This window comes from Saccopteryx leptura, chromosome 2 (assembly GCF_036850995.1).
Source record: "Saccopteryx leptura isolate mSacLep1 chromosome 2, mSacLep1_pri_phased_curated, whole genome shotgun sequence".
NCBI lineage: Eukaryota > Metazoa > Chordata > Mammalia > Chiroptera > Emballonuridae > Saccopteryx > Saccopteryx leptura.
The window spans coordinates 758,970-782,435 of NC_089504.1; the positions used below are offsets into that span (position 1 = coordinate 758,970).

Consider the following 23,466-nt stretch of genomic DNA (forward strand, 5'->3'; position numbering starts at 1 on the left):
AGGGTTGTTGTAGCTTAAGGCTTAGTTTTAAGACTAAGCTTTTCCCCACACCCTTGACTGTTGCATGATGTGGGGTGGTACACTCTTATGAGGAATCCCATTATGCCTCAGATAAGTGACTTTGTATCAGAGACTTCCTTATTAAGGGTTTTGATTTCTACACTATAAAAGGAGAGCAGAGAAAGGCCACATGGAGGAGAGGAGAAGCAGCCAAGATGGCGGAGTGCTGAAGGAGAAGCCAGTTTGTGCAGAGAGAAGGAGATGGGGAACAGAGGTGAATAAGGCTGGTGAGGTAGAAACCTTTGATCTCGGAAACTCGGATAAGTCAGTGGCTTTGGGATCCCTGAATGGAAAGGGAAGTGTTTTCCCACTGTGTGTATTTCTCGCCCACCAGATGCGAGCTAGGATTAAAGCTAATGGCCCACCAGTTCTTGGCTCCATTGTTTCATTACCGTCTGTCTGAATCAAATGTGAACCTGCATGGGCCAGGCGGCTGTGATGGTGGCCGCAGCTACTGGCTTTACAGATAGGTCACAACCTGGGGTCTGTACTGGATAGTCTTCCTGGCCCTGGCCACTGGACTTTTCTTTTTTTTTTTTAAGAGACAGAGAGGGATAGATAGGGACAGACAGACAGGAACAGAGAGAGATGAGAAGCATCAATCATCAGCTTTCCGTTGCTAGTTGTTCACTGATTGCTCTCTCATATGTGCCTTGACTGGGGCTACAGCAGACCCAGAAACCCCTTGCTCGAGCCAGTGACCTTGAGTCCAAGCTGGTGAGCTTTGCTCACACCAGATGAGCCCACGCTTAAGCTGGCGACCTCGGGGTCTTGAACCTGGGTCCTTCGCATCCCAGTCCGACGCTCCATCCACTGCACCACCACCTGGTCAGGCACTGGACTTTTCTTTTTTTTTTTTTTTTGGACTTTTCTTGATTCTGGTTTTCTTGGGACACTTCTTACCCCCCTTTGTCTCTCAAAGTGAGGGTGTGGCAGGCAATACCTTGTTCTCCTCTTTCTGGAGGGAATGAGTTCTCTTGGCCTGTGATCTACAGTACCAGGCAGGGTACTGCAGCATCCTGGGGCATTATTACAGCATGTCATCGCAGCAGCTGCCTCTGTGGGTAAGCTGTTGGGTCAAACAGCACACTGGATACAGGTGAGCCTTTGTACGCCCTGGAGAGTGGTCCGCAGTCCAAGTGCAGGTCAGGCCCAGCAGGGCCTTGGGTACCACCAGCCCTGTCCCCCACAAAACGGCGAAGAAGGAGGGCCCGGCCTCTGTTGACCAGAGGCCATGGCAGGTGGGGTATGCGGGGTCCTCACAGTGTCCTACAGAGTAGCTAGCTTAGCTGCCCAAGCAGCCGTGGCCAGGCCCTGGCACTGCAGCAGGGAGGCCATTGAGCCTCATAGGAAAGTTGTCACAAATCACTGGAAAAGGGAGAAGCTTGGACCTCCCCCCCCCCCCAGTGAGCCATGCAAAGCCCTGCCAATGTTGCCATTTGAGATGTTTGTCAAAGCCCTCTCTCCCACCCAGGCTGTGTAGCCCAAGACCCCCCACTGGAAAAGGCCCCTGCTTCCTGAGACCAGTGCCCAAAAGGGCTGGCCGTTCAGCACGGCACCCCCACTTTAGCGGAGCAAAACAGAGGTTGAGTCGCTCACCTAACTGGGAGCCCTCGAGATCCCTGTGTCTACCTTGCCCCTCCCACTGCCCCGGCAGTGGTGGACACTGGCCGGCAAGAAGACAGCGGGACCCTCTCTGTGGGTCTTAGGCCTCAAGACTATGGCTGCTGCTGCTGCACAGAGTTGGGCGGGAGAGGCCCTGCAGGTCCCTCCCCTCAGCCCAGGGTGTTCCTGCCACAGTGTGGAGCAGTGGGTCAGCGGTGGTCTGTGGCCAGGTGGGAGGCAGCTGAGAGGGCACAGGGAAGCCCAAGCAGGGCCGTGGGAGTGCTGGGCTCCTGGCCCTCGTGCTGCAGCCAGCAGCTGTTGCAGACACATCCACAAGGATGGCTTTGTTTACTAGTGGCTACGGTCCCAGTGGGAGGGTGTGTTACCTCTAAGCTGGGCAGCAGGCAGACAGTCATTTGTGGCCTCAAAGGACCTGGTGGCCAGCCTTTGTGGGCGGCCTCACCCGCCCCGGAAGGAGAGGTGCATGGGGTACTTTCTTCCCTCTTGCTGACTTCCCAATCTCCCCAGGGAACTGGCCAGACTAGCCCCTCCCCAGGGAACTTCCATTGCAGGGACCATGAGGCTGATGTCAGACCCAAACGAGTGTCCGGGGTCACATAAGTGGGGGGAACCCAAGCTGGGGTGACCCAGCATACCACACGTGCCATGGCCTGTGGTCAACAGAGGCCAGGGGTTTTGCTCCCACCAGGTCCTTCATGGCTCCCAGAACAGAGGTTAGTTCCCTTGGTGAACCCTGGCTCCGGAGGCCTAGGAGCTGATAGGGGGAAGGGGCGTCTTGGGGTTCACAGGGATGGTAATGGACAGAGGGCCTGGGGACATGGGGTGGGGGAGGCAGAGGGAACCTGATGGACAGCGGAAGACTGGACAGTAAGTAACAATGGACCCTGGGCTACCCTTCCGTCTTCCGGACCACTCCCACCTCTCCCAGTCCATCTGACCCGCTGCCGCAGCTGACTTTGGAAATAGATGGCACACCAGACTCCTGCCCAGTGTTGTTCTCTGGCCCCTCTCAGGGCATGAGGACAGGGGGAGAGACGGAATTCGCTGAAGCTTTCTTTTCTAGTTGGTGGCGTGGAGGGTCGGGCTGGGCTGGGCTGGGGTTGTGGGCAGCAGCCCTGGTGTCTGGTTACCGGCTGGCGCAGACAAACCTTCCTGTGCGGAAACCCAAAGCGCCACGGCAGGGAGGGGCAGGGGGGCCGGTTGAGAGGGCCGGAGCCCTCTCCTTGCCTGCAGGTGCCACCCCAAGACGAGTGGGACTGCACGCTCAACCTGGCGGGAGGGCTCTGCCGCCTCGCACGCAGCCCGGGGACTAGGCGGGGCTCGCGCGTGGGCTCCAGGTGCGGGCGGCGCCTGGGGCAGCTGCAGCACCAGCTTCCTGGTAGGTCTCCGGGGCTGAGCAACCCTGGCAGCCCGCTAGGCAGTCCAGGGTGCCCGGGGACCCAAGCGCCGGCTCTCCCGCCGCCCCCGCCAGCCCTGCTCCCTGCCCGGCCTGGAGAGAGGAAGAAATAGCAGAAGGGAGAAGGGGCAGAAGAGGCGCCTCGGGGTCCCCCGACCCCTTATCTCACCCCCCACACACACACACTTGCTGAGCCTCAGTCGCGTGGCACCCTCCAGGCCGACCAACCACCGTGGGGCTGGACGGCGGAAGGGCTGCTCGCGCACGTATCCTCCGGGCGTCCGGGCGTGGGAACCGGCCGTCTCTCCCGGCACCCACCAGGAAGGACCCAGCCGCGTTCAGGCTCCCCGGTCCCCAGATTTCGACTTCGAGAAGTCTCCACGCTCCCAACTGCCGCTTGGTGCCTTCTGTCCGCGGGAAAAAACAAACAAACAAACAAGAATTCCAGCCTGGGGCTCAGGGGTCATCTGTGTGTCCACACCCGCGGGGGCGGTCAGCTCCCACGCAAGGTCGCTGCAGACCCCCGAGTGTCCGCTAGAGGGCAGCAAAGGCGTTACTCCAACCCCAAGGAAAGGTGGGGGGATCCCCAGGCAGTGAGTGAGTGTCCGGGAGTGAAGAACACCCACATCTGGGTCACAGCTTCGTTTATTTGCTAAGAAGAGCCCCTCTGACTCAAAAGTCCACTACTACTGGGGTCCCCCCAGCGAGGGTCCCCAGAGCTCAGCGGGGGGCGGGGACGCCCACCCCTCACAACTGCTGGGAGGCCAAGACCTCGGGGTTCTCGTAGCAGTGGGCCTCCTTCACGGTGGCAGGAGGGGAGCTGCAGGCTCTGCAGGGACAGCAGCGGCTCACCAGGCGGTCCCAGGGCTCCAGAGAGTGGAGCCAGAGGGGCAGCCAGGCCCAGGACCGCAGAGGGCGGGGCAGCCAGGCTGGCCGCCGCCGCTGCAGGACGTTGATCAGGAGGACGAGGAGCACCAGCGCCACCAGCGGCCCCCCGACCGCGGCCAGGACCGTGTTCCCCGCCAGGGAGAGCCCGAAGGTGGCCAGGGGTATCAGCAGGAAGCTGAGCAGTAGGTAGGCGACCGCCACCCAGCGGTAGCGAGCGGTCAGGTCCCCGAAGCGTTTGGCCAGTGGGATGGGCAGCCGCAGGACAGGCACGACGTACCACAGCAGGATGCCGGCCACATTGAAGAAGAAGTGGATGAGGGCGACCTGGAGCGTGGGAGGGCGTGCAGGGGGTGGCACTGACCCAGGGCTCCTTGGGCCCCTCAGGGTGCCTGACCCTCCCCACCCTGGCTGGCAGAAAGGGTGCTAAGTCCAAAGTCAGTCTGGGGTCCTGCTCATTGGCTGAGACAGGCCACCTGGGAGGGCAGATTCCGGCCAGGTGTGGGCGTGCTCTTCCTGCACTGCCCCTTCGCTTTGGGGATAACGGCATCATCGACAACCCCATGGATCTGACTCTCTTCCCCCCTGGGGCTGGCTTAGCCTGCCTCGTGCCTAGTGACCCTGCTCCTTCTCATCCCTCAGTGGGCTTGGCCACCCAGCCCTGGACACTGGCCTAGCTCCTGTGGGGAGGAGCTGCAGGACCCCACGTGGAGGAAACACCTCCTCCATCCAGGGGCTGCTGGACTTGAGGAATTGGTGCTGGTGGGCTCAGTCTGGAGGGCTTCCTGGAGGAAAGTGGAGCAGGGCCCTGCACTGGGAGGGTCTGAGTGAACAGGTGAAAACTGGCCAGGGCTCAGGCTTCTCTCGTCCTGTGGGCAGCAGCAGGACTGGGCTTTTGGCCGCTGCACCTGTCTGGGCACCCGGGCAGAGGCGGTAGAGGAGGGATGCTCAGCCAGAGCCATGGACTCCCAAGAATAAACAGAACTGGATGGGATGGGGTGCAGGGCACAGCTCTGAGGGGCTAAGGACAAGCTTCCTGGAGGCATGCCCTGCCCAGCACAGGGAAGGCAGACCTTGGCAGGAACACCACGTGTTGTCCAGTAGGGACCAGTTGAGTTTAGGTGACAGGTGGGGGACAGTATCCTGGAGGTAGGAAGAAGAAAGGGGCTCTAGGCCCCCCCAGGGCCAGGAGGCCTGGAAGGAACACACAGCCAGGCGCACAGGATGAGAAGGTGCAGAGGGCACCTCTGGGCCACACAAAGTTGCAGGGGGGGCTGGGGGATCCCAGAGATGTCCACAGGATCTCTGGGGTCCAAGGAGATGGAGCAAGCTTATCCGAGCAGGCCCTTGGAGGTGGGTCCCAGAAGAGCTTGAGCCATGGCTAGCCTGGGGCAGGTCTTGCACTTCCTGTCTGCAGGGCTTGATGCAACGGGACTGGGGGGCCCAGGAGGGGAGAGGGGAGAGGGGAGAGGGGAGGGGAGAGGGGAGAGAGAGGGCCGTACCTGGAGGGCACTGAGCAGCATACTTGAGGGGCTGGCCAGGGCAGCCAGCAGAGCCGTGGTGGTGGTGCCAAGGTTGGAGCCCAGTAAGAGGGGGTACGCCCGCTCCAGGCTGATAACCCCGACCCCTGGAAGAGACGAAGGTCCCTATGGGGCCTTGAGCCCGTGCCCCCACACACCCGTGGCTGGGCTGGGTGCCGGCCTACCGCACTCACCCATGAGCGGCACAATAGCCGCTGTGAAGACGCTGCTGCTCTGGAGCACGAAGGTCAGGCCAGCGCCCACCAGGATGGCCAGGTAGCCGCTGAGCCAGCTGAATGGGAAGGGGAAGTCTGGGAAGGGAGGAGAAGCTGGGTCACCCCTGGCCTAGCCTCTCCCCCCCCTTGCCCACACCCCCACCCCAGGCTTCTGTCCTGTGTCTCGACGCACCAGCGTTGATGACTGTCCGCACAGCCTCGGCAATGCGGCCACGCAGTACGGAGTTGAGCAGTTTGACGATGAGGACCAGGCAGGTGCAGAGGACAAGCAGGGAGCCAGCCAGCAGGATGAAGCCCACAGCCAGGTCTGTGAGCCCTGTGCCCGCGAACAGGTGGTGGCCTGGTGGCAGGGCAGCGTGGGTGAGCAGTGGAGCAATTGTCATTGTGTAGGGTGGGGTGGGTGGTGGGTCTGGGGGGGGGGCAGGTGCTGGGCCTCACAGGGCAGCTGCTCCATGGTGGCCGAACCATTCATCACGGGGCAGGGGCCGGAGGTGTTCACACAGTCGCTGCTGTTCCCTGGGGTCTGGCGGGGGGACAGGCAGGGCCGGCTCAGGACAGGCTCAGAGCCAGCGGGAGCGGGCAATTCAGCAAGGTGGGAGGGTGGCGGTGAGAGGCACCTCACCGTCTCTGCCCTGGTGCCACACCACCGCTTGATGAGGCTGCTGTTGGTGGCATTGCCCGTGGCACTGCTGGTAATCACCTCAGCGTCTAGCTGTGACAGAAGGGAAGGAGGTGACCTTGTGCCGCACTCTCAGGAAGTCGCCCGGAGCTCAGACCATGGCGGGGCCCAGACCCTTCTCCTCTGTCCCCTCTGCCCAGGCCGGGGCAGGCAGGGGCCCCCGGGGCAGCCACTTTCCTCACCTGCACGATAAGGTGCGTGAGCGGCTGCGTCAGCACCTTGAGGATGTCGGGCGTGCGCCCCCCGGGCTGCAGGCTGGTGGTGTCCAGGGCCAGGGCACTGAGCTTCTCCAGCAAGCCCACCGCGCTCTCCAGGGGCAGCAGGATCAGCACCGTGAGCCAGTTGAAGATGCTGTGCACGGCGGAGCCACCGAAGGCCCTGCGGCCACGTGGAGCAGAGAGGGGTCGGTCGCTCCGCTTCCGGCCTTGAGTGCCCCCCGCCCTCCCTGCCACTCACCTCCGAAACTCATCCCGGTCGCCCGACTGTGCCATCGAGACCAGGGTGCTGGTGATGGACGTGCCCACGTTGACGCCCATGATGATGGGCACAGATGCCCGGACGGTCAGCACTGTGGGGGTGCCACGTCAGTCCCCTGCGCCCCCACCCGCCTACCACTGGCCCAGGATGGGGGTGGGGGGCACTCACACTTGGAGGCCACCATGCTGACCACGATGGAGGAAGATGTGCTGGAGCTCTGCACGAGTATCGTGACCAGCACCCCGATGACCAGTCCAGCCACAGGGTTGGAGAGCACCACGTTGTCCTTAAAGATGTCCCCAGCCACCTTACCTAGAGCCGGGAGGGAGGTGCACTGAGGCCACGAAGCCTGGCTGCCGCCCTGCCCCGGCCCACCGAGCTGGTCACTCACTGCCCAGCAGCTGGAAGGCAGAACTGAGGATGTCCAGGGAGCAGATGAAGAGGTAGAGGTTGCCCAGGAGCCCACAGACCTTGAGGAAGGCGATGAGTACCCTCAGCACCCTGCCGGCCGTGCTGAGCTCTGAGGACACACGCAGGGCTTTTCTCAGCCAACCCGACCCCCCCTGCCCTGCCAGTCTGCCTCCTCCCACCCACCTAGGGCAGGCCCTGGGTTCCCCTTCTCTGTTTCTTTGCTGAATGGCCAAGCAGATAGCCCCTGGGGCCTCCCAGAAACCTGCCAGCAGGAGCGGGGAGGAGGGGCAGGCTAGGCAGAGCAGGCCGCTGAGCAGAAGGACAAAGACAAGGGTCCCCCGGACAGTTGGTTCCCTGTTGGGGCAAACCCCCTCCCTGCTCTCTCTCCCCAGGGACCCCCTCCATGCTCAGAACCTGAGGAGTCAGAGCCCCATTTGGCCGGTTCCTGGGCGCCTCCAGACCTACCTTTCCAAGACTGGCCAGTGTCCTTCAGCTGAGGGAGGGCCCAGGGGTCCATGTCCCCCTCTTCCAAGGCAGGGGCAGAACTGGAGGACCCTGTAGGGGTCGGGGTCAAGTTTCCTGGACACCCCCAGGTGGGGCATAAGGGAGTGGGGGAGGACCGTGGCCCAGGGGCTTGGGGTAAGGGACTGAAGCAGGAAGAGGGAGGGAAGAGGGCCGCCAACTGATCTAGCTCTGACAAGAGCTGTCGGGAGCCCCCTCCCCAGCCACCCGGAGCAAGGGGTCGAGGACTGGGTTCCTGATACCTGCATTTCCTAGACTCTGGTCCACCAGGCCAACCGTGTCCAGAGCAGAAGGGTTGACCTGGCCACCAGTGAGGGAATTCGGCATGGATTTTGGGCGGGGACAGACCTAGGCCCAAACCTGGATCTGTAGGGTGGGGTGGTGGGGCAGGTCAGACACCTCTCCGCCTCCTTGCCCCGCCGGGTCCCCGGTTCCCCTAACCTCAGAGGCCCCTCCCCACCCCCTGCCGGCCTCGGTGACCTCCTCCTCCTCCTCCTATCCGCGGAGTATGGCTCTAGTGACCTCAGACGGCTGTCAGGCAAGCGCAGTCCAGTTTCAGGGGCAGAGCTGAGGGGGCCCTGGCTGCCTGGCTCCCTCGCTGGTCCTGGCTAAGAAGCAGGCCTCGTGGGTGGCCCAGGGCGTCAGTGCTGAGTGAGGCACTGGCCGGAAGTGCCTGGGAACCTGGAACCCGGGGACCTCTTCTATCAGATGTCATCGGGGCCATTGCAGATGGTCCCGGCTTAGACTTTGGCATTTGATACCAAATGGTGCCGTCTCCGCTTGATAAGGGCCGCACCCCCAGGGCAGGGGGGCAGGGCACGGAGCTGAGGTGCTCCCCTCGAGCTCAGGGTTCCTGTCCTCAGCCTAACGGGCCTGCAGCCCCCATGGAGTGCTCTGCCTCCACTCTTTCCCTGTCCTCCAGGGCCTGATTCTGGGAGGCTTTCTGTCACCCTCCCTCCTGCTTGCCCATAGGCTGGTCTCTCCTTGTCCTGGGAGGGCTGGTGGTTACGCCCTGGGCCCGGAAGTCACCCAGCCCTGGCCCCAGTGTCCCTGGGCCTCCTCCTGGTTCTCGAAGCTCCTACCTGTGTGGGTCGTAAGGGGGCACCTGTGGGGAGGAGACACAGGGCGGGAGCAGCTGCGGGTCAAAGATCCGTCCGATGCACACATGACCTGCTGTGTACTGATCCCCATTAATGTTTACCCAGGAGCAAGGCCCACAGGAGTCCCGGGCACCTGCCCTGTCTCGGTCCCACGGTCACCCTCAGGCAGGTGTTCCAGACCCCGAGCTAGCTAGGCCCAGGGCATTGCAAGGCTGGGCACTGGCCCCTGAGTGCTGGACTTCCACCAGCAGGGGCCTTTATAACACTATGCCAGACAGCATGCTGCCTGCCCAGGGTAGGGCAGCATGCCCGGGGGACTCTTGGGAAATCTGTCTGAATCTCTGCAGTCCTTAGGTTAGTCTGGTTGTCCCTGGCCTGGCAGATGGCTGGAGGGAGACCCTTTGAACTGGACAGGCGAGAAGGGGACCACCAGTCCCTGAGGTCATCCCGTTTAGACCTGGGTTCCATTCAGGGCCGAGCACAGCTCCCTGCAGGCTGCGACAGTTGAGGGTGTGGGGCCTCCATCTGCAAATGGCAGGAGGGCGGGCCCCCCAGGACAGGCTGCACTGCCGCCCAGCATCCCCCCCAGCCCCACCTGGACCAGGAGGAGGGGCCCACACTGCTCTCTCCACAGCTGAGCCTCGATGGACCCCATCTGTTGTGGGGTGCCCCTGCTTGAGGTCGCTCCCCTGCCTGCTCCTAGGGTGCTGGGAAGAAGAGCGGCCCTTCCCCCCTCGGGCCTGGTCTCCCCGGGGGGCCTGCTGACTCCAGCACCCTGTTCGATGCCCACCAATCCCTGTGTGCCTAGGGGACTTTGCCCCAGGAAAGGAAAAGGTTTCTGAGTGTCCTCTCAGCAAATTCCCTGGTCCCTCCCTCTCCCTGCCACTCAGGGCTGGTCCAGCAGTCCCTCCCAGGGGCTTCTGAGTCACACAGCTCCTTCCCGGGTGGGGTGGTGGTGGGAATATTGCAACCTAACCGGAGAGGCGTCTGTGCCCTTAGCCTCAACACCCGCTGTGGCCGCTCCCAAGGGTCTGTGTCATGGCCACTGGGAGGCAGAAGGAAGCTGAGGACCAGGAAAGGGCCCGGTGTGGGCTTAGCCCTGCTGGGCTGTGAGACCTCGGGCGGGTTCCACCCTCTCTGAGCCTAGAGCTGACCCTCTCCTCGGACACTTGTCCTGGCAGTGACTTGATGCTTGCAGGGGACCCTCCCAGAACACCACCCGACACACAGTGGGGGCTCCATGAGCTTTGTTGAGGGAAAGAACTCCACAGGGACGGCCTTGCCGGCCAGGATTCAGGAGGCAGCCGGCCCCCACGCCTCCACGGAGAGGCTCGGACCTCGGGTTCAGGAGGCAGCCCTTCCCCCACGCCTCCACGGAGGGGCTCAGACCTCGGATTCAGGAGGCAGCGGCCCCCACGCCTCCACGGAGAGGCTCAGACCTCGGATTCAGGAGGCAGCCGGCCCCCACGCCTCCACGGAGAGGCTCGGACCTCGGGTTCAGGAGGCAGCCCTTCCCCCACGCCTCCACGGAGAGGCTCAGCCCTCTCCCATGTTTCACAGGGACAGAGAGACCTGCTCCAGCAGGACTGGGAGCCACCTTGGCCGGGTCCTGGAGACGAGCCACCGGACCCTTGTAGGGTCCATGCTCTAAGCTGAGTCTAGACCTGGAACGGGGCTTACAGATGACTCCGGCGACGGTGCCCCTGGTCTGCACACAGGCTAGCATGGGGCCTGGGAATCTCGGCCAGATCTGGCCGGGGGTCCCCCAGGACCCTGCAGAGTCCCGCAGTACTGTGGGTACAATCCCTAAGCTTAGGCTGCAGCGGGGGCTGTCCATGGGGGGCGGGGGGCGGCACCCAGGATGCTCTGTCCCCAGGCTGTTCTGGGCCTGCTCTGCCTCAGAGGTTCCGAGGCAGGCAGGTACACTGGGAGCGGCCACTTCCCTGCCCAAGGAGCTGCGGCTGCCAGAGCTCAGACCTCGGGGCTGCTCGGGGGGTTCCAGCAGAGGTGGCCGCAGCCCCAGCAGCAGCACCCGGGTTGCGGGAAGTGGGGCTGGGGGCCCAACGTGGGGCAGAACACAGCTGGTTGCCGAGTGATAGGCACGCTGCCTTTGAGGGGCATATGAGACCGGGGCTCCACACGAGACGGCTCCCGCTCAGCTTTGATAGCCAGGAAGGCGGCCAGGTCGAGATCCAGCATGGCCACCCCTCCACGGGGTGTGGGCGTGCTCTGGCGGCACTGCGGGCAGGGGATCCAGCGTTGCTCATGGGCCGGCATGTCCAGCCGCCGCACGCACGCCTGGCAGAAGGTGTGGCCGCAGTACAGGCGGCGCGGTAAATGCGCGGTGAGGTCGTAAGCGGAGTAGCAGATGATGCAATCGCCGCGCCTGATCCCGGCAGCTGTCCCCTCCTCGGAGGCCTGAGGAACCTCTGGCTGCAGCATCCTGGGGAAGGTGTGCAAGGAGCTGCAGCCGGCCCCACCCACCTCTTCCACTCCTTTGCATGGTCAGGGTCCTGGCACCAGGAGTCCACCCCAGAGGACAGGAACCCGGGCCTCTGCAGATGCCAGGGTTAGGGCACAGCCAGGGCCCTGTGGGCCAGCATCCTGTCCAGCTGTGGGATCCTTCTCCATGGCTCTCCTGCTCTGCCTCAAGCCCTCACCCACCCCAGCCTGCCTGAGCCCAGGCCTCTCTTACCTGCATTCGCTCTGCTGGGTGGCTCTGCCCAGCCAGAGGGTGGCCAGGGGTGGGGGGACCCAGGGCGCCCTGCAGCTCCTTCCCTGGGGCTCACGTTACTGGCCGAGCCCGAGTCAGCAGGGAGGCAGGTGGTGGCTGCAGGCGGGCAGGCTCCCCTTTCAGCCACAAAGCACTTGCAACTGGATCCATCAGTGCCCCCCCACTCCGCCCCACCCCCACCCCCTTCGTGTCCAGACTGGGCTCCACTGATCCCCCACCCAAGCCTGTTCCTTCTGGCTCATCTTTCCTCCTCATCCTCCTAGACCCTCCCCCCCCCCCCAGTTTCAAACTCTCTCCTGTGTCCCCACTGTCGTACGCCCTCTCCCATTCAAGAAAAGCTCTCTGGTCTTAACCTGGGTGATGCCTGTTATTCATCTCAGTTCAAGCATTGCCTCCTCCAGGAAGCCTTCCAGGACTCCCACCGGCTCAGAGCCCTGAGGGACCTGCTCCTCCCCAGCTCAACTACAGTGTGAGGGTCCATGTTGATTTGCCCCAGTGCCTTCATCCTTGCCTTCATCATAGGGTGGTGGCCAACCCTGAAAGGCCCCAAGGAGGCACTCAAGCATAGATGTGGGGATCCCCGTGCACACACATGGACCACCCAGAAGCTCTCTCAGGCACAGGGCATTATGGGCAGCCCTAGACACACTCCCATCAGAGCCACCTCCTCCTGGGGCCAGCCCAGTGACTGGGGCACAGGCACAGCAAAATGAAGGTGTGTAGAGAAGGGTCAGGGCAGGGTCAGGACCCCCAGGACCCTCTCCACCTGGCTGTGAGGTAGCCAAATGCCAGAGGGGACCCTCCTTACTCCTACTACCAGGACAGTTTGCAGCCTCTTGGACTGATCTAACAGGTTTCTGTGGCTGGCCTGGGTGGGGTCATCCCGTGGTGCGGGCTGGCCATGGGGCAGGAGTCCCTGCACTGTCAGACCAATGATGTGTCTGTCCACGCCCAGAGACCGGTCCTGCCATGTGGCCAGTTACTGTGGGTCAGGGGAGGGCTGGCCCCAGGACCTGTCTGTCCTGCAAGGCCAGCTCGACTTCCTCCTTCGGCCACCTCTGCCCAGCCCCGGAAACGTCAGGGTTCCCAGTGCTGGCCTCCGCTGACTCCTCACCCCCGGCATCCCAGCCTCACCCCAGCGGTGAGGCAATGCCTGCTTAGCAGCTGAGCTCCCCGCACGGCCCCCGAGCAGGCGTGCTGTGCTGCACACGGCAGGAGCCGGGAATTCCGAGGGGCCTCCCCTAGCCCAGGCCGCCTTTGCCTTTGGGGCCCTCCAGGAAAGCCTGGGAGTTTGGACAGGGCTGAACAGCAAGGCCTGGCACCACACAGCAGATGTTCAGGGACTGAATGCTTCATGGGAAGCCAGAAGAATGTCCCAGCTGAGGTAGGGCGGTGACTCACATTGGTGAGCAGGGCTCGGTCCTGGCCGCTGCAGCTCCCACTCCCAGAAACCTGCCAACACTGGTCTCACCCACCACCTCCCTACCAATCCAATCCTCCTCCTGGAGGCCTTTCTTGGGGCTCCACACCCCAGGTTCCACGCACAGCATCCTGCTGTTGGACCCACAGACGGACGTGGCTCCCGGCTTGAACCCAGGCCTGGCCAGGGCAGGGGCACACTCCTACTTTTCCTGCCCAGCCTCTGGGCAGACCTGAGACCTGCAGTGCAGGTCAGAGAACCACAACACAGTGGCTTCCCAACCTCCAAATGTCCCACAGAGCCAGGGTGCCCTCCCCAAAGGAATCACCTGGGCTCAGCACACTCGGCTTTATTACCTCAGCCCTGGGCCCTGAGGGAGGTGGTTTAAGGGTGTCCCCAAGCTACCACCATGGCCAGCACCCAGGGCTCCTTTTCAAGGGACCCCAACTGAGCTGTTGGCCTCCTTGGCACATAGATATTCTTGTCTAGGGGTGGGGTGGGGGGGCGGGGGGCTGACAACAATGACGATGGCCCAGTGGCTGCCCCAAACGTTCATGCACTGCGGTGGCTGCCTGAGCAGAGAGTCCTGGGGCCTGCTATGCGTGCGGGTCCTGGGCAGGCCCACAGCCCAGCAGGGGCTGGGCTAGGAGACCACGCAGCAGCAGCTGTGGCAGCGACAGAAGCGAGGGCAGTGGCAACAGGAGCAGCAAGGACAGCAACAGCAATGGTGGGCGATGTCGTCGCCGCGCCCAATGGGCGGCAGGCCAGTGTAGGTCAGTCCTGCTGGACGCTGCCCACTCCCATAGGGGTTGCCAGGCTGCTGCCAGGTCTGCTGACCCTGGACGGGAATAGCCCCCTTGACCCCCTTGGCCCCCTTGGCCCCTTTGGCGCCCTTGGGCCATGCGGTTTCCTCAGTGGGCTGCAGGAGGCGGGTGGGCTCAGGGGTGCAGGAACCCACAGGCAGAGACTGCAGCTCCGAGGAGGAGGGAGTCCCCTCCAGCTGCTGTTCCAGGTCAGGCCGCAGGTGAGCCCGGGGGATGCTGATGTGGGCGTACGGATTCTTGACGACCATCTCATAGGGGTCCATGGTCCGGCCTAACAGAGATGGGCAGAGGAAACTGCTGGCTCCGTGAAGTGGAATAGTTGCAGCCCAAGAAAGTGCCCACCCCAGGAAAAGCCAGGCTGCGGAGACGCCAGGGTGTATGTGTGTGTGCGCGCCTGGGGGCGTGACAGGTGTGAGGGGCTGTGAGGGCCAGTCTCCCAGCTGTCCCCCCAGGCGTCTTGCCCTTCCCTGAGTGGCAGTGCCCTGGATGGCACTGGGTGGAGGAGTCTGGAGGTGCCGCTGAGCGGGTCCTACGGGGGAGCCCCAGTGCAGGGAAGGCCCAGCACCCACCTGAAGTGGCAATGGCAGTCTGTCCTCTTGTCCTTTGGGTCAGGTCCCAGTGCCTGTGAGCTGAGCTACTGGCAGCAGCCTTTTCCCTCCTGGGGAAAGGCGGGGCCATGGGCGGGACAAAAGAAAACGGGGTTCCCAAGATCCCAGGCCACCCACCCTTCCTTCTCAGGTGGGTGGTGGCCATGGCCTGGGCTCTGAGGGGACACTGCCAGCCTCGGTGACTCAGCTTAGACACGTTCCAGAAATGTTTCTAGGTCCAGGAAGGAGGGCGGGAAGGAAGACTGGGGTCAGGCCCTCAGATGCCAGCCTGAAGGTGATCTGGGGACTCTAGCCATCACTCATACACCTCCAGAGCCCTTGTTTTGTGGCAGAGGGCAGGGATTCTCATTGCAATCCACAGCCTCTGCCTGGTAGACAGAGATGGAGGGCAGGGATTCTCATTGCAATCCACAGCCTCTGCCTGGTAGACAGAGATGGAGGGCAGGGATTCTCATTGCAATCCACAGCCTCTGCCTGGTAGACAGAGATGGAGATGTTTGAGAGCATGGATATCTCAGAGAGAGAGAGAGAGAGAGAGAAAGAGAGAGAGAAAGAGATGAGAAGCATCAATCATCAGTTTTTCGTTGCGTCACTTTACTTGTTCATTGGTTGCTTTTCATTCGTGCCTTGATGGCAGGGAGGTGGGGTGAGGGGGGATGGCTCCAGCTGAGCCAGTGACCCCTTGCTCAAGCCAGTGACCTTGGACTCAAGCCAGCAACCTTAGGCTTCACACCAGCAACCTTTGGGCTCCAGCCAGCGACCTTCGGATCATTTCAATGGTCCCACGCTCAAGCTGGTGACCCCGCACTCAAGTTGTTGAGCCTGAGTTCAAGCCGGCGCGACCTTGGGGTTCCAAACCTGGGTCCTCAGTGTCCCAGGTCGATGCTGAATCCACTGCGCCACCGCCTGGTCAGGGGTCAGAGGCTTGCCCTTTTAAATTTTTTTTTTTTTTTTTTACAGAGACAGAAAGAGAGTCAGAGAGAGGGATAGATAGGGACAGACAGACAGGAACGGAGAGAGGTGAGAAGCATCAATCATCGGTTTTTCATTGAGACACTTTAGTTCAGGGGTCCCCAAACTTTTTACACAGGGGGCCAGTTCACTGTCCCTCAGACCGTTGGAGGGCCGGACTATAAAAAAAACTATGAACAAATTCCTATGCACACTGCACATATCTTATTTTAAAGTAAAAAAACAAAACGGGAACAAATACAATATTTAAAATAAAGAACAAGTAAATTTAAATCGACAAACTGACCAATATTTCAATGGGAACTATGCTCCTCTCACTGACCACCAATGAAAGAGGTGCCCTTCCAGAAGTGCGGCCGGGGGCCGGATAAATGGCCTCAGGGGGCCGCATGTGGACCGCGGGCTGTAGTTTGGGGACCCCTGCCTTAGTTCATTGATTGCTTTCTCATATGTGCCTTGACTTTGGGCCTTCAGCAGACCGGGTAACCCCTTGCTGGAGCCAGCGACCTTGGGTCCAAGCTGGTGAGCTTTTGCTCAAACCAGATGAGCCTGCGCTCAAGCTGGCGACCTCGGGGTCTCAGACCTGGGTCTTCCACATCCCAGTCCGATGCTCTATCCACTGCGCCACCGCCTGGTCAGGCGAGGCTTGCCCTTTAAAAAATTTTTTTTAATTGATAAAAAATTGATTTACATACTTCAGCTGATAAAACATCTTACAACTGGCGACGCGCGCGCTTCTAACAAGTGACATTTCTAGCTCATTTCTGAAAACAGTTTTTCTCTGATAGGTAGGCTCTGGGGGCCTCGGGACTCGCCTCCAGTATCCTCATCCTTGGCCTTCAAACCCTCTCCCACCTTCATCTGGAAGGTGGCACTTAACACCTAACACACAGGCTGGCCGCGTATGGAGGTGGCAACAGATGTCAACACTTGTCAACACTCTGGCGAGCTCCCCCTGGGTGTCACCGGATTCCCAGTTCTTGAGGCTCTGGGGGAACCTCCAGGAAGGGCGGGATCCAATCAGACGTGGCCCAGAGACCGGGGTGACCCGGGTGGCATGCGTGGGGCCGGTCGGACCAGTCCGAACACGAGTTCTACCGATGCGACATCCGATTCAGGAGGGGGAACTGAGCCAGAGGCCTTGAACTTAGAAGGCCACAACAGAGGGCCTCTGCGCAGGCGCCGTGAAGCCCGCCCGGGTTCCTGCAGACTCCGCCCCTCGCTGCGAGGCGAGGCGGCACTGCCGCATGCGCGAAACAGGCCCGAGGCGGCCTGTGGGAACTTGATTCCCCAGAAGCCTCCGCGCTCGAGGGTTTCCCTAAAGACCCGGCTCGGGGTCGGCTGGCTTCGGACCGTCCAGAGCCCGGCTTGGGCCGCCCCATCTCTAAACCGCGGAGCTCGCGGGGCGCGGACCGCCGCGGGCTCCGGGGGCGGGGCGCTGGGAGGGGGCGGGGCCCCAGGGAGGGGCGGGGCCTGGTGGCTTCTTGTTGGCGCGCCCATTGGGTGAGTGGGTGAGACGTGAGGACCCTTGGCTAAGGCTGGGCTCTCAGATGTCCACTGGCCGGGGCTGCCTCAGTTGTCCCCCCGGCTTAATGCTAAGGCCCATAGGCCCTCACTGCCCCTCCCACCAGGCACCTGCTCCTGCTGACCGAAGAAACTGAGGCTCACACACTAGCCTGGGGCCACACACGGGCCCAAGGACTCTGCTTCAGCCTGTTTTGCCCAAGAGGGCTCTCTCACCGGGAACACAGACCTCCCTGGGCTCTGTTGCCCTGCGGGGACCGGGGACTACAGGTGCAGTCTGGCTTGTGCAGAGGGGGCTGTGGCCTGAAGGGACGCGGACTGTCCAGGCTCAGAAGCAGGCCCAATGCTGGTCACAAGACTGCAAGCACGTTAGGTGGTGGCTATGGCGGGTCTGGGGACGGCACTCCAGGCTCCCACAGTCCTTGTCCCCTGCCCTTTAGTTGCCATTATGTCCTTTGCCCACCCTGTCACCTGAGGGCAGAGGTTATATCCCAGGGGAACAGGAGCCTGGCTGAAAGAGGAAGCAGAAAGGAATGGGGTGGGGTTTGGTTAGCACTCAACTGTGTGACAGCTGGGCACGTGCTGACCTGATAGGATGCCGGAAATGGCCACCCCACCCTGGCTAGGTGCGTGTCCTCTGTGGGCTGCTGCCCCACAGTGGCTTGTCCAGCTGTCAGACCTTCGAAATACCCCTCACCCCACCCATCTGTCTAACCATCCTGGGGGCCTTCTCCCAACAACTGTCCATCAGTCCACTCCTCTGATACCTGTTTGCCCACCCTGCTAACCCTCTTAGAGTCACATTAAGCCTCCCAACGCTGGGCAGAGTCTGGGTGCACCTGCGAGCTGGAAAACTCCAGAGGCATTCCCACTGGGGGCTGAGTGGAAAAATAAGCCGAGACCCTGACTCTGGGGCAGGACACAGGTAGCCCCAAGGTAGAGCCCTGGGAATAAGCTTTCCTGGGACCAGCTCTTGGCTCTGGCACTATGAACCTTCGGACTGCGAAAATATTTCCTTTCCAGAATTATTGGGGGGGGGGGCTTGACTAGGACCCAGGGTCAGCCAGGCGGGACGGGGTTGACGGGGTTGACAGGGGACTGGAGGAGGGGCGACGCGGACCCGCACGCGGTCTGGGGGCAATGGGCGACCCCGAGGGCGGGTGCCAGGCCCTCTGTTGATCAAGGGGCAGCCGAGAGACTGGCCCCGCCCCGCGGACCCCGCGCGGGTCCCCAGGCAGGGGGTGGCGCTGCGGGCGCGGGCGGGCGCCGCGCGCACTGCGGTCCCCGCGCCTCCGCCGCAGAGCGCGCCACGCTTCGCACGCACCTGCCGCCGCCGCGCTGCGCCGCGCCGCGCTGAGCCCGCGCCCCGCGCTCCGCGTCCTGCAACCCGCGCCCCGGGAACCGCCGTGGTCGCGCCATCGCTCCAGGTCGCCGCTGGAGCCGCAGGAGCCGCCGGGCCGAGGCGCGGGCGCCGCATCCGGGCCTGCCTTTGAGACAACCTCTGCGGCGGCGGCGCGCGGCTCGGGGACGCCAGGCTGGGGCAGGTGAGCGCGGGCGGGGCGGGACGGCCGCGGGGTCGCCACTCGCCGCTCCTCTCCGCCCCGGCTGGGGTCGGACCCAGGGGGCGGGGACTGGGGAGGGGGCTGGGTTCCGAGTCCAGCGAGGGTCAGGGTCAGAGGTCGGGCGCCCCGGTCTTTTGTGCAGGGCGAGGGCGAAGGTGGGGGTGAGAGTGGGTCCGGGTGCTGCCCTCACGCTGTCTCTCACCTGCAGCTCGGGCCTGGTCCAGGCCTCTTCACTGCTCCCGCCACCGCCGAGCCCGCGGCCGGGGTCCGCCCGCACCGAGGGCGCAGGCTAGCTGCCTTCCCTGGGCACCCTGCCCTGGAGCCATGGGGCCCACCTAGCCCCTGCCTGCCCGGATGTCCCAGCCCGGGCACTGCTGACCTCGGCTGCAGGGGGAGCCCCCCCCAAGCCCCCTGGCCAGCCTCAGCAGCCAGAGACCCTGGGTGAGCCCCTGGGCCAGGCCTCCAGCCCAGGGCAGCCTCCCACACCCCCCTGCCCCTGCCTCCCTCCGCCTCCTCCGCCCCTTCCTCCTCCTCCAAGGACTGGACCAGAGAAGCCACTGTGGCCACTGGGAGGGGCCCTGCCCCCCCAGCTCTCACCAGCTGCTCCTCGGGGTGGCCGGGGTCCCCACCAGGCCTGGCGGGACCAGGATGCTGCCCCTGCTCCTCCTCCCCGGCCCCACCCAACGCCCCCTCCCACCTTAACACCCCGTCTGACTGGAGACAGCCGGATGCCGGCTGACCCTGGGCCCGAGGCGGGCAGTGGCTGGCCGGGCCTCCTAATGTCCTGCCTGAAGGGCCCCCATGTCATCCTCAAGATGGAGGCCATGAAGATTGTCCACCCTGAGAAGTTCCCCGAGCTGCAGGCGGCCGCCCCTTGCTTCCCACCTGCACCCCGGCCCACCCCAGCTCTGGCACCCAAGCGCGCCTGGCCCTCAGACACGGAGATCATCGTCAACCAGGCATGTGGAGGGGACATGCCTGCCTTGGAAGGCGCACCCCGCACTCCACCCCTGCCGCGGCGGCCCCGCAAGGGCAGCGCAGAGCTGGGCTTCCCCCGTGTGGCACCCGTGGACGAGGTCATCGTGAATCAGTATGTGATCCGGCCTGGCCCCACCGCCTCCTCGGGGCCCCCTGCAGGGCCATCGCCGGCTGTGGGGGAGCCCCTGGAGTGCCCCACCTGTGGGCACACGTACAATGTCACCCAGCGGCGGCCCCGCGTGCTGTCCTGCCTGCACTCTGTGTGCGAGCAGTGCTTGCAGATCCTCTATGAGTCCTGCCCCAAGTACAAGTTCATCTCCTGCCCCACCTGCCGCCGTGAGACTGTGCTCTTCACCGACTACGGCCTGGCCGCGCTGGCTGTCAACACGTCCATCTTAAGCCGCTTGCCCCCCGAGGCACTGACCGCCCCGTCCGGTGGTCAGTGGGGGGGAGAGCCCGAGGGCAGCTGCTACCAGACCTTCCGGCAGTACTGCGGGGCTGCGTGTACTTGCCACGTGCGGAACCCGCTGTCAGCCTGTTCCATCATGTAGTGCCCGCCTGGCCGCCACCACCAGCCGCCGCCTGCCGGTCCTCGCGCTGCTGCTTCAGGGACCCGGCCCTGCCCTGTCCCCTTCTGACCCCTCACCCGTCACAGCTTCTGGCCCCCATGTGTGTGGCATTGCCTCTGCAACCAACTTTGCCATTAAAACTCTGCCAAAGTTTGCATCTTGTCCCTGGACTGAAGCCTGCTGCTGTGGCCTGAACCCTGGGCCAGGGTGGACATCAAGGACTGCAGCCCAGACAGGGCTGCCAGAGGGCGGCCCAGCACTGCTTGGCATCAGCCTGCTTTGCTCGCTGGCCAGGCTGGCTCAGGCTTGCTGTTCAGAACAGCTGGACCTGGCTGTGTGTGTGTGTGTGTGTGTGTGTGTGTGTGTGCGTGCATGTACATGCGTGCAAACGCTCCACACATCTGTGCGGATCCAGCTGCCAGCATGCACCAGGCAGGGTTGTGTGGGCAGGTGTGCAGAAAGAGTGAATGCTTTGTGTACTCTGGCCACTGGACATGGGGGCAGTTGTGTGGGCCCACCTGGCTTCTGGTGACCACCTGACCCTCTGAGGTTCTGTGGGAACGGCCTTTGGGCCAATCTGAGCCAGGATGGGGACATGGCTGGCCAAGACTCTGGTAGGGTACAAGGGCCTGGGAGCCTCCTGTTGGGCATTTGCATGACCTGGAGTTGGAGGAGGAAGCTTGTTGGGGGTGTGGAGCGGAGCCGCCTGGACAATGACAGAGTAAAGGTGAGGACGGTAACGTAGTGGCAGCGGTTACCGTGGCTGCTGTTTATTGAGAGCCACATCCTGGACCAGGCACAATCCTCGGCCTGTCACCAACAAGCCCATGAGGTGGTGCTGTGACTGTGCCCGTCCTTCAGATCAAGGACCCAGGCTCAAAGACGGGAGGTTGCAGGCAGTCAGAGGCCTCGGCTCGGCATTCCAGCTCCAAGGCCTGGCTGGGTCCCTGTCCTTTGTGGCTCGGGGGTATGCACCGGACCCCCAGGTGCTCATGATGGCTCCTCGGGTCCTGACCTGTGGGGGGGAGGCCTTTTGTGGGCTGAGTCGGCACAGCCAAGGCCTCCCCCTACGGCTGTCCTGACCTTCAGGGAACACACGCTGGCTATGATCTGGGATGCAGGAGGAGGGGGTTCAGGAGACCTGTAACCCCCTGCCCAGGGCCCCGCCTTCTCTGAGGCATCGAGGCAATGCAGACCTCTGTGCACTCCAGTGTCGACTGCCTCTCTGGCAGACATGCTGGGTTTGGATGCGGTGGGAAAGAGAGCCCAGGGTCAGTATGGTGCTGGTCTGGAGAGGGGTGCTTGGGGCCCTGACCACAAACCTCTTCCAGCAATGTCCTTGGCACTGTTGACTGTAGCTACTGGTTCCTGTTTAGGCAGCAGGGTGATTTGGAGTCTCTGGATGGGTCAGGGCTGACCACAGGCTCCCGGGTGGCCCTGGGCCCAGTTTTGTTAAAGTTGTTTTTTTATTTATTTATTTTTATTTATTTATTTTTTTACAGAGACAGAGAGTGAGTCAGAGAGAGGGATAGACAGGGACAGACAGACAGGAACAGATAGAGATGAAAAGCATCAATCATTAGTTTTTCATTGCGTGTTGCAACACCTTAGTTGTTCATTGATTGCTTTCTCATATGTGCCTTGACCGCGGGCCTTCAGCAGACCGAGTAACTCCTTGCTGGAGCCAGCGACCTTGGGTTCAAGTTGATGGGCTTTTGCTCAAACCAGATGAGCCCGCGCTCAAGCTGGCGACCTCGGGGTCTTGAACCCGGGTCCTCTGCATCCCAGTCCGACGCTCTATCCACTGCGCCACTGCCTGGTCAGGCCCTGGGCCCAGTTTTGAAGGCTAGTGCCTGGTCAACCTAGGATATTTTTTCAGCCCGGTCATCAGGCCTCAGGACAAGGTGCTCCTCAGGACCAGGGCCCGTGGCACCAAGCCTTCAAGACATGGCCAGTCTGAGCCTCCAGGCCAGTGATGTCAGGAGCAGAGTGACAGACCCTGCTCAATGTCTGGAGCGGTCGAGCAGCATGAAGAGCAGCCCCAGCAACATGAGTGGCGTGAAGATGAGCAGCAGGCCCAGCAGCTCGAGGGCCAGCAGGCCTAGCAGCGCCAGGCGGCGGGCGCAAGGTCCCTGTGCCCGCAGAGCCCAGAGCCGGGCACCCAGGCAGGGCGGGCAGGGGAGGAAGGGCAGGCAGCCCCGGCTGCCCACAGGCCCCGCCAGGAAGCGCAGCTGGTAGCGGTGCTCCAGGTGGGCCCAGGGCCCCGAGCCCCGGCGGGGGAGGGCGGGGGGTGGGGGGCTCGGGGGGCGTGGGGGCCCGTCGGCCTGCAGCAGCTCCTCCTGCAGCCGGCAGATCTCCCACTCGAGCATGGGCGTCTTCTGGCGACAGAGCGGGCAGCGCACCCGACCCAGGTCGGCACTGGAGGCTGTGCCCAGCAATCGGTGCAGGCAACCTGAGCACAGGCCATGGCCGCAGTTCAGCAGCACCAGGCGGTGCTCGTCAGGGCCATAGGGCTCTGCGCAGATGGGGCACTCCTCGTCCTCGTCCTCCTCTGTGGGCCCAGCCCAGGGCGGGGCTGCCACTGCGACCTTCAGTAGGGGCTCACTGTCTGGAGTCCTGGAATTGGGGGGGTCCCCAGAGACCTGGCTGTCCAACCCTTCATCTTCTAGCACTTGGGACAGTGGGTCCAGGTGCTCAGGGGCCAGGGAGGCTGAGGATGGACCGGGGAGCCCCGAGCTGAGGTCAGCAGGCCCATGAGTAGGTGTGCTGGGGCAGGAGTCAGGATGGGTGGGGTGGGACCCCAGGATGACAGTGGGGTGGCGAGGGCCGTGAAGGTCACTGTGGCCCCCGGGTCTGACACTGACCTTGAAGCAGCCACCGCCTCTCCCAGGGTCCTTGCCTCTACCAAAAGGAAGCTCCGCTGGGGCCCCAGTGCCTGTGCCAGCTCCAGCTGCTCCTGGGCCCACCCGAGCCCAGAGGCAGCGACTGACCTGGACAGACGGGCTCCAAGTGGGCTGGCCTGCCCAACTGCTCCGACAGGAATTTCCCTGAGCCCGGAAGGCCCACCCCAGGTCTCAGGGCGGGGACAAGGGCTGTACCTCCCTCCTCCCTCCCCTTCCTTGCTCTTGAGCCATACCCCCTTCCTTCTGGGCCTGAGGTTGCTGCTCCCTGGGCTGAGGGGATGGTTCACACCAGCCTGGCTGGGTGATTCCTGCTCCTTTCTTTCCGGGTCCTCTCCAGACCACCGTCCCCCCTGCCCTGTCAGAGTCATGGCAGGGCTTGTACGAGGTGGGCACACAGCCAGCAACCACCAAGAGAGAATCAGACCCAGTGCTGCAGCCAAGGTGGCTCGCGTGTCCCGCC

General features: G+C 63.0%; 5 protein-coding genes across 12 annotated transcripts; 1 reads left to right on the forward strand and 4 right to left on the reverse strand.

The window, feature by feature from the left end:
• Positions 1 to 3,713: 3,713 nt before the first annotated feature.
• SLC34A3 (solute carrier family 34 member 3) lies at positions 3,714 to 9,018 on the reverse strand. 8 transcript variants are annotated; one of them, XM_066366590.1, is made up of 13 exons: positions 8,895 to 8,953; positions 8,055 to 8,178; positions 7,756 to 7,869; positions 7,271 to 7,399; positions 7,048 to 7,191; positions 6,859 to 6,970; positions 6,585 to 6,780; positions 6,346 to 6,435; positions 6,162 to 6,246; positions 5,896 to 6,063; positions 5,682 to 5,798; positions 5,470 to 5,594; positions 3,714 to 4,294 (listed from the first exon to the last, which is right to left on the reverse strand). In XM_066366590.1, the coding sequence occupies exons 2-13, from the start codon at positions 8,137 to 8,139 to the stop codon at positions 3,830 to 3,832; spliced, it is 1,830 nt and encodes a 609-aa protein (XP_066222687.1). In that variant the 5' UTR covers positions 8,140 to 8,178; positions 8,895 to 8,953; the 3' UTR covers positions 3,714 to 3,829. The 8 variants fall into 8 exon arrangements, with proteins under 8 accessions (XP_066222687.1, XP_066222690.1, XP_066222689.1 ...); XM_066366593.1 differs by having other exon boundaries at positions 7,756 to 7,845; positions 8,895 to 8,952; XM_066366592.1 differs by lacking the exon at positions 8,895 to 8,953 and adding an exon at positions 8,335 to 8,885 and having other exon boundaries at positions 7,756 to 7,845.
• Position 9,019: 1 nt separating this feature from the next.
• RNF224 (ring finger protein 224) lies at positions 9,020 to 11,856 on the reverse strand. The gene is made up of 2 exons (XM_066366596.1): positions 11,608 to 11,856; positions 9,020 to 11,355 (listed from the first exon to the last, which is right to left on the reverse strand). Exon 2 carries the CDS (start codon positions 11,352 to 11,354, stop codon positions 10,884 to 10,886), a length of 471 nt encoding a protein of 156 aa, XP_066222693.1. The 5' UTR covers position 11,355; positions 11,608 to 11,856; the 3' UTR covers positions 9,020 to 10,883.
• A 1,545-nt stretch (positions 11,857 to 13,401) lies between these two features.
• CYSRT1 (cysteine rich tail 1) lies at positions 13,402 to 14,576 on the reverse strand. Its single transcript, XM_066365543.1, has 2 exons — positions 14,460 to 14,576; positions 13,402 to 14,161 (listed from the first exon to the last, which is right to left on the reverse strand). Exons 1-2 carry the CDS (start codon positions 14,566 to 14,568, stop codon positions 13,710 to 13,712), a joined length of 561 nt encoding a protein of 186 aa, XP_066221640.1. The 5' UTR covers positions 14,569 to 14,576; the 3' UTR covers positions 13,402 to 13,709.
• Positions 14,577 to 17,111: 2,535 nt separating this feature from the next.
• RNF208 (ring finger protein 208) lies at positions 17,112 to 20,265 on the forward strand. The gene is made up of 2 exons (XM_066366604.1): positions 17,112 to 18,538; positions 18,765 to 20,265. Exon 2 carries the CDS (start codon positions 19,285 to 19,287, stop codon positions 20,083 to 20,085), a length of 801 nt encoding a protein of 266 aa, XP_066222701.1. The 5' UTR covers positions 17,112 to 18,538; positions 18,765 to 19,284; the 3' UTR covers positions 20,086 to 20,265.
• Positions 20,266 to 21,989: 1,724 nt separating this feature from the next.
• Positions 21,990 to 23,441, reverse strand: LOC136394046 (uncharacterized). The gene is made up of 2 exons (XM_066366603.1): positions 22,968 to 23,441; positions 21,990 to 22,719 (listed from the first exon to the last, which is right to left on the reverse strand). The coding sequence occupies exons 1-2, from the start codon at positions 23,372 to 23,374 to the stop codon at positions 22,107 to 22,109; spliced, it is 1,020 nt and encodes a 339-aa protein (XP_066222700.1). The 5' UTR covers positions 23,375 to 23,441; the 3' UTR covers positions 21,990 to 22,106.
• Between the last annotated feature and the right edge of the window lie 25 nt (positions 23,442 to 23,466).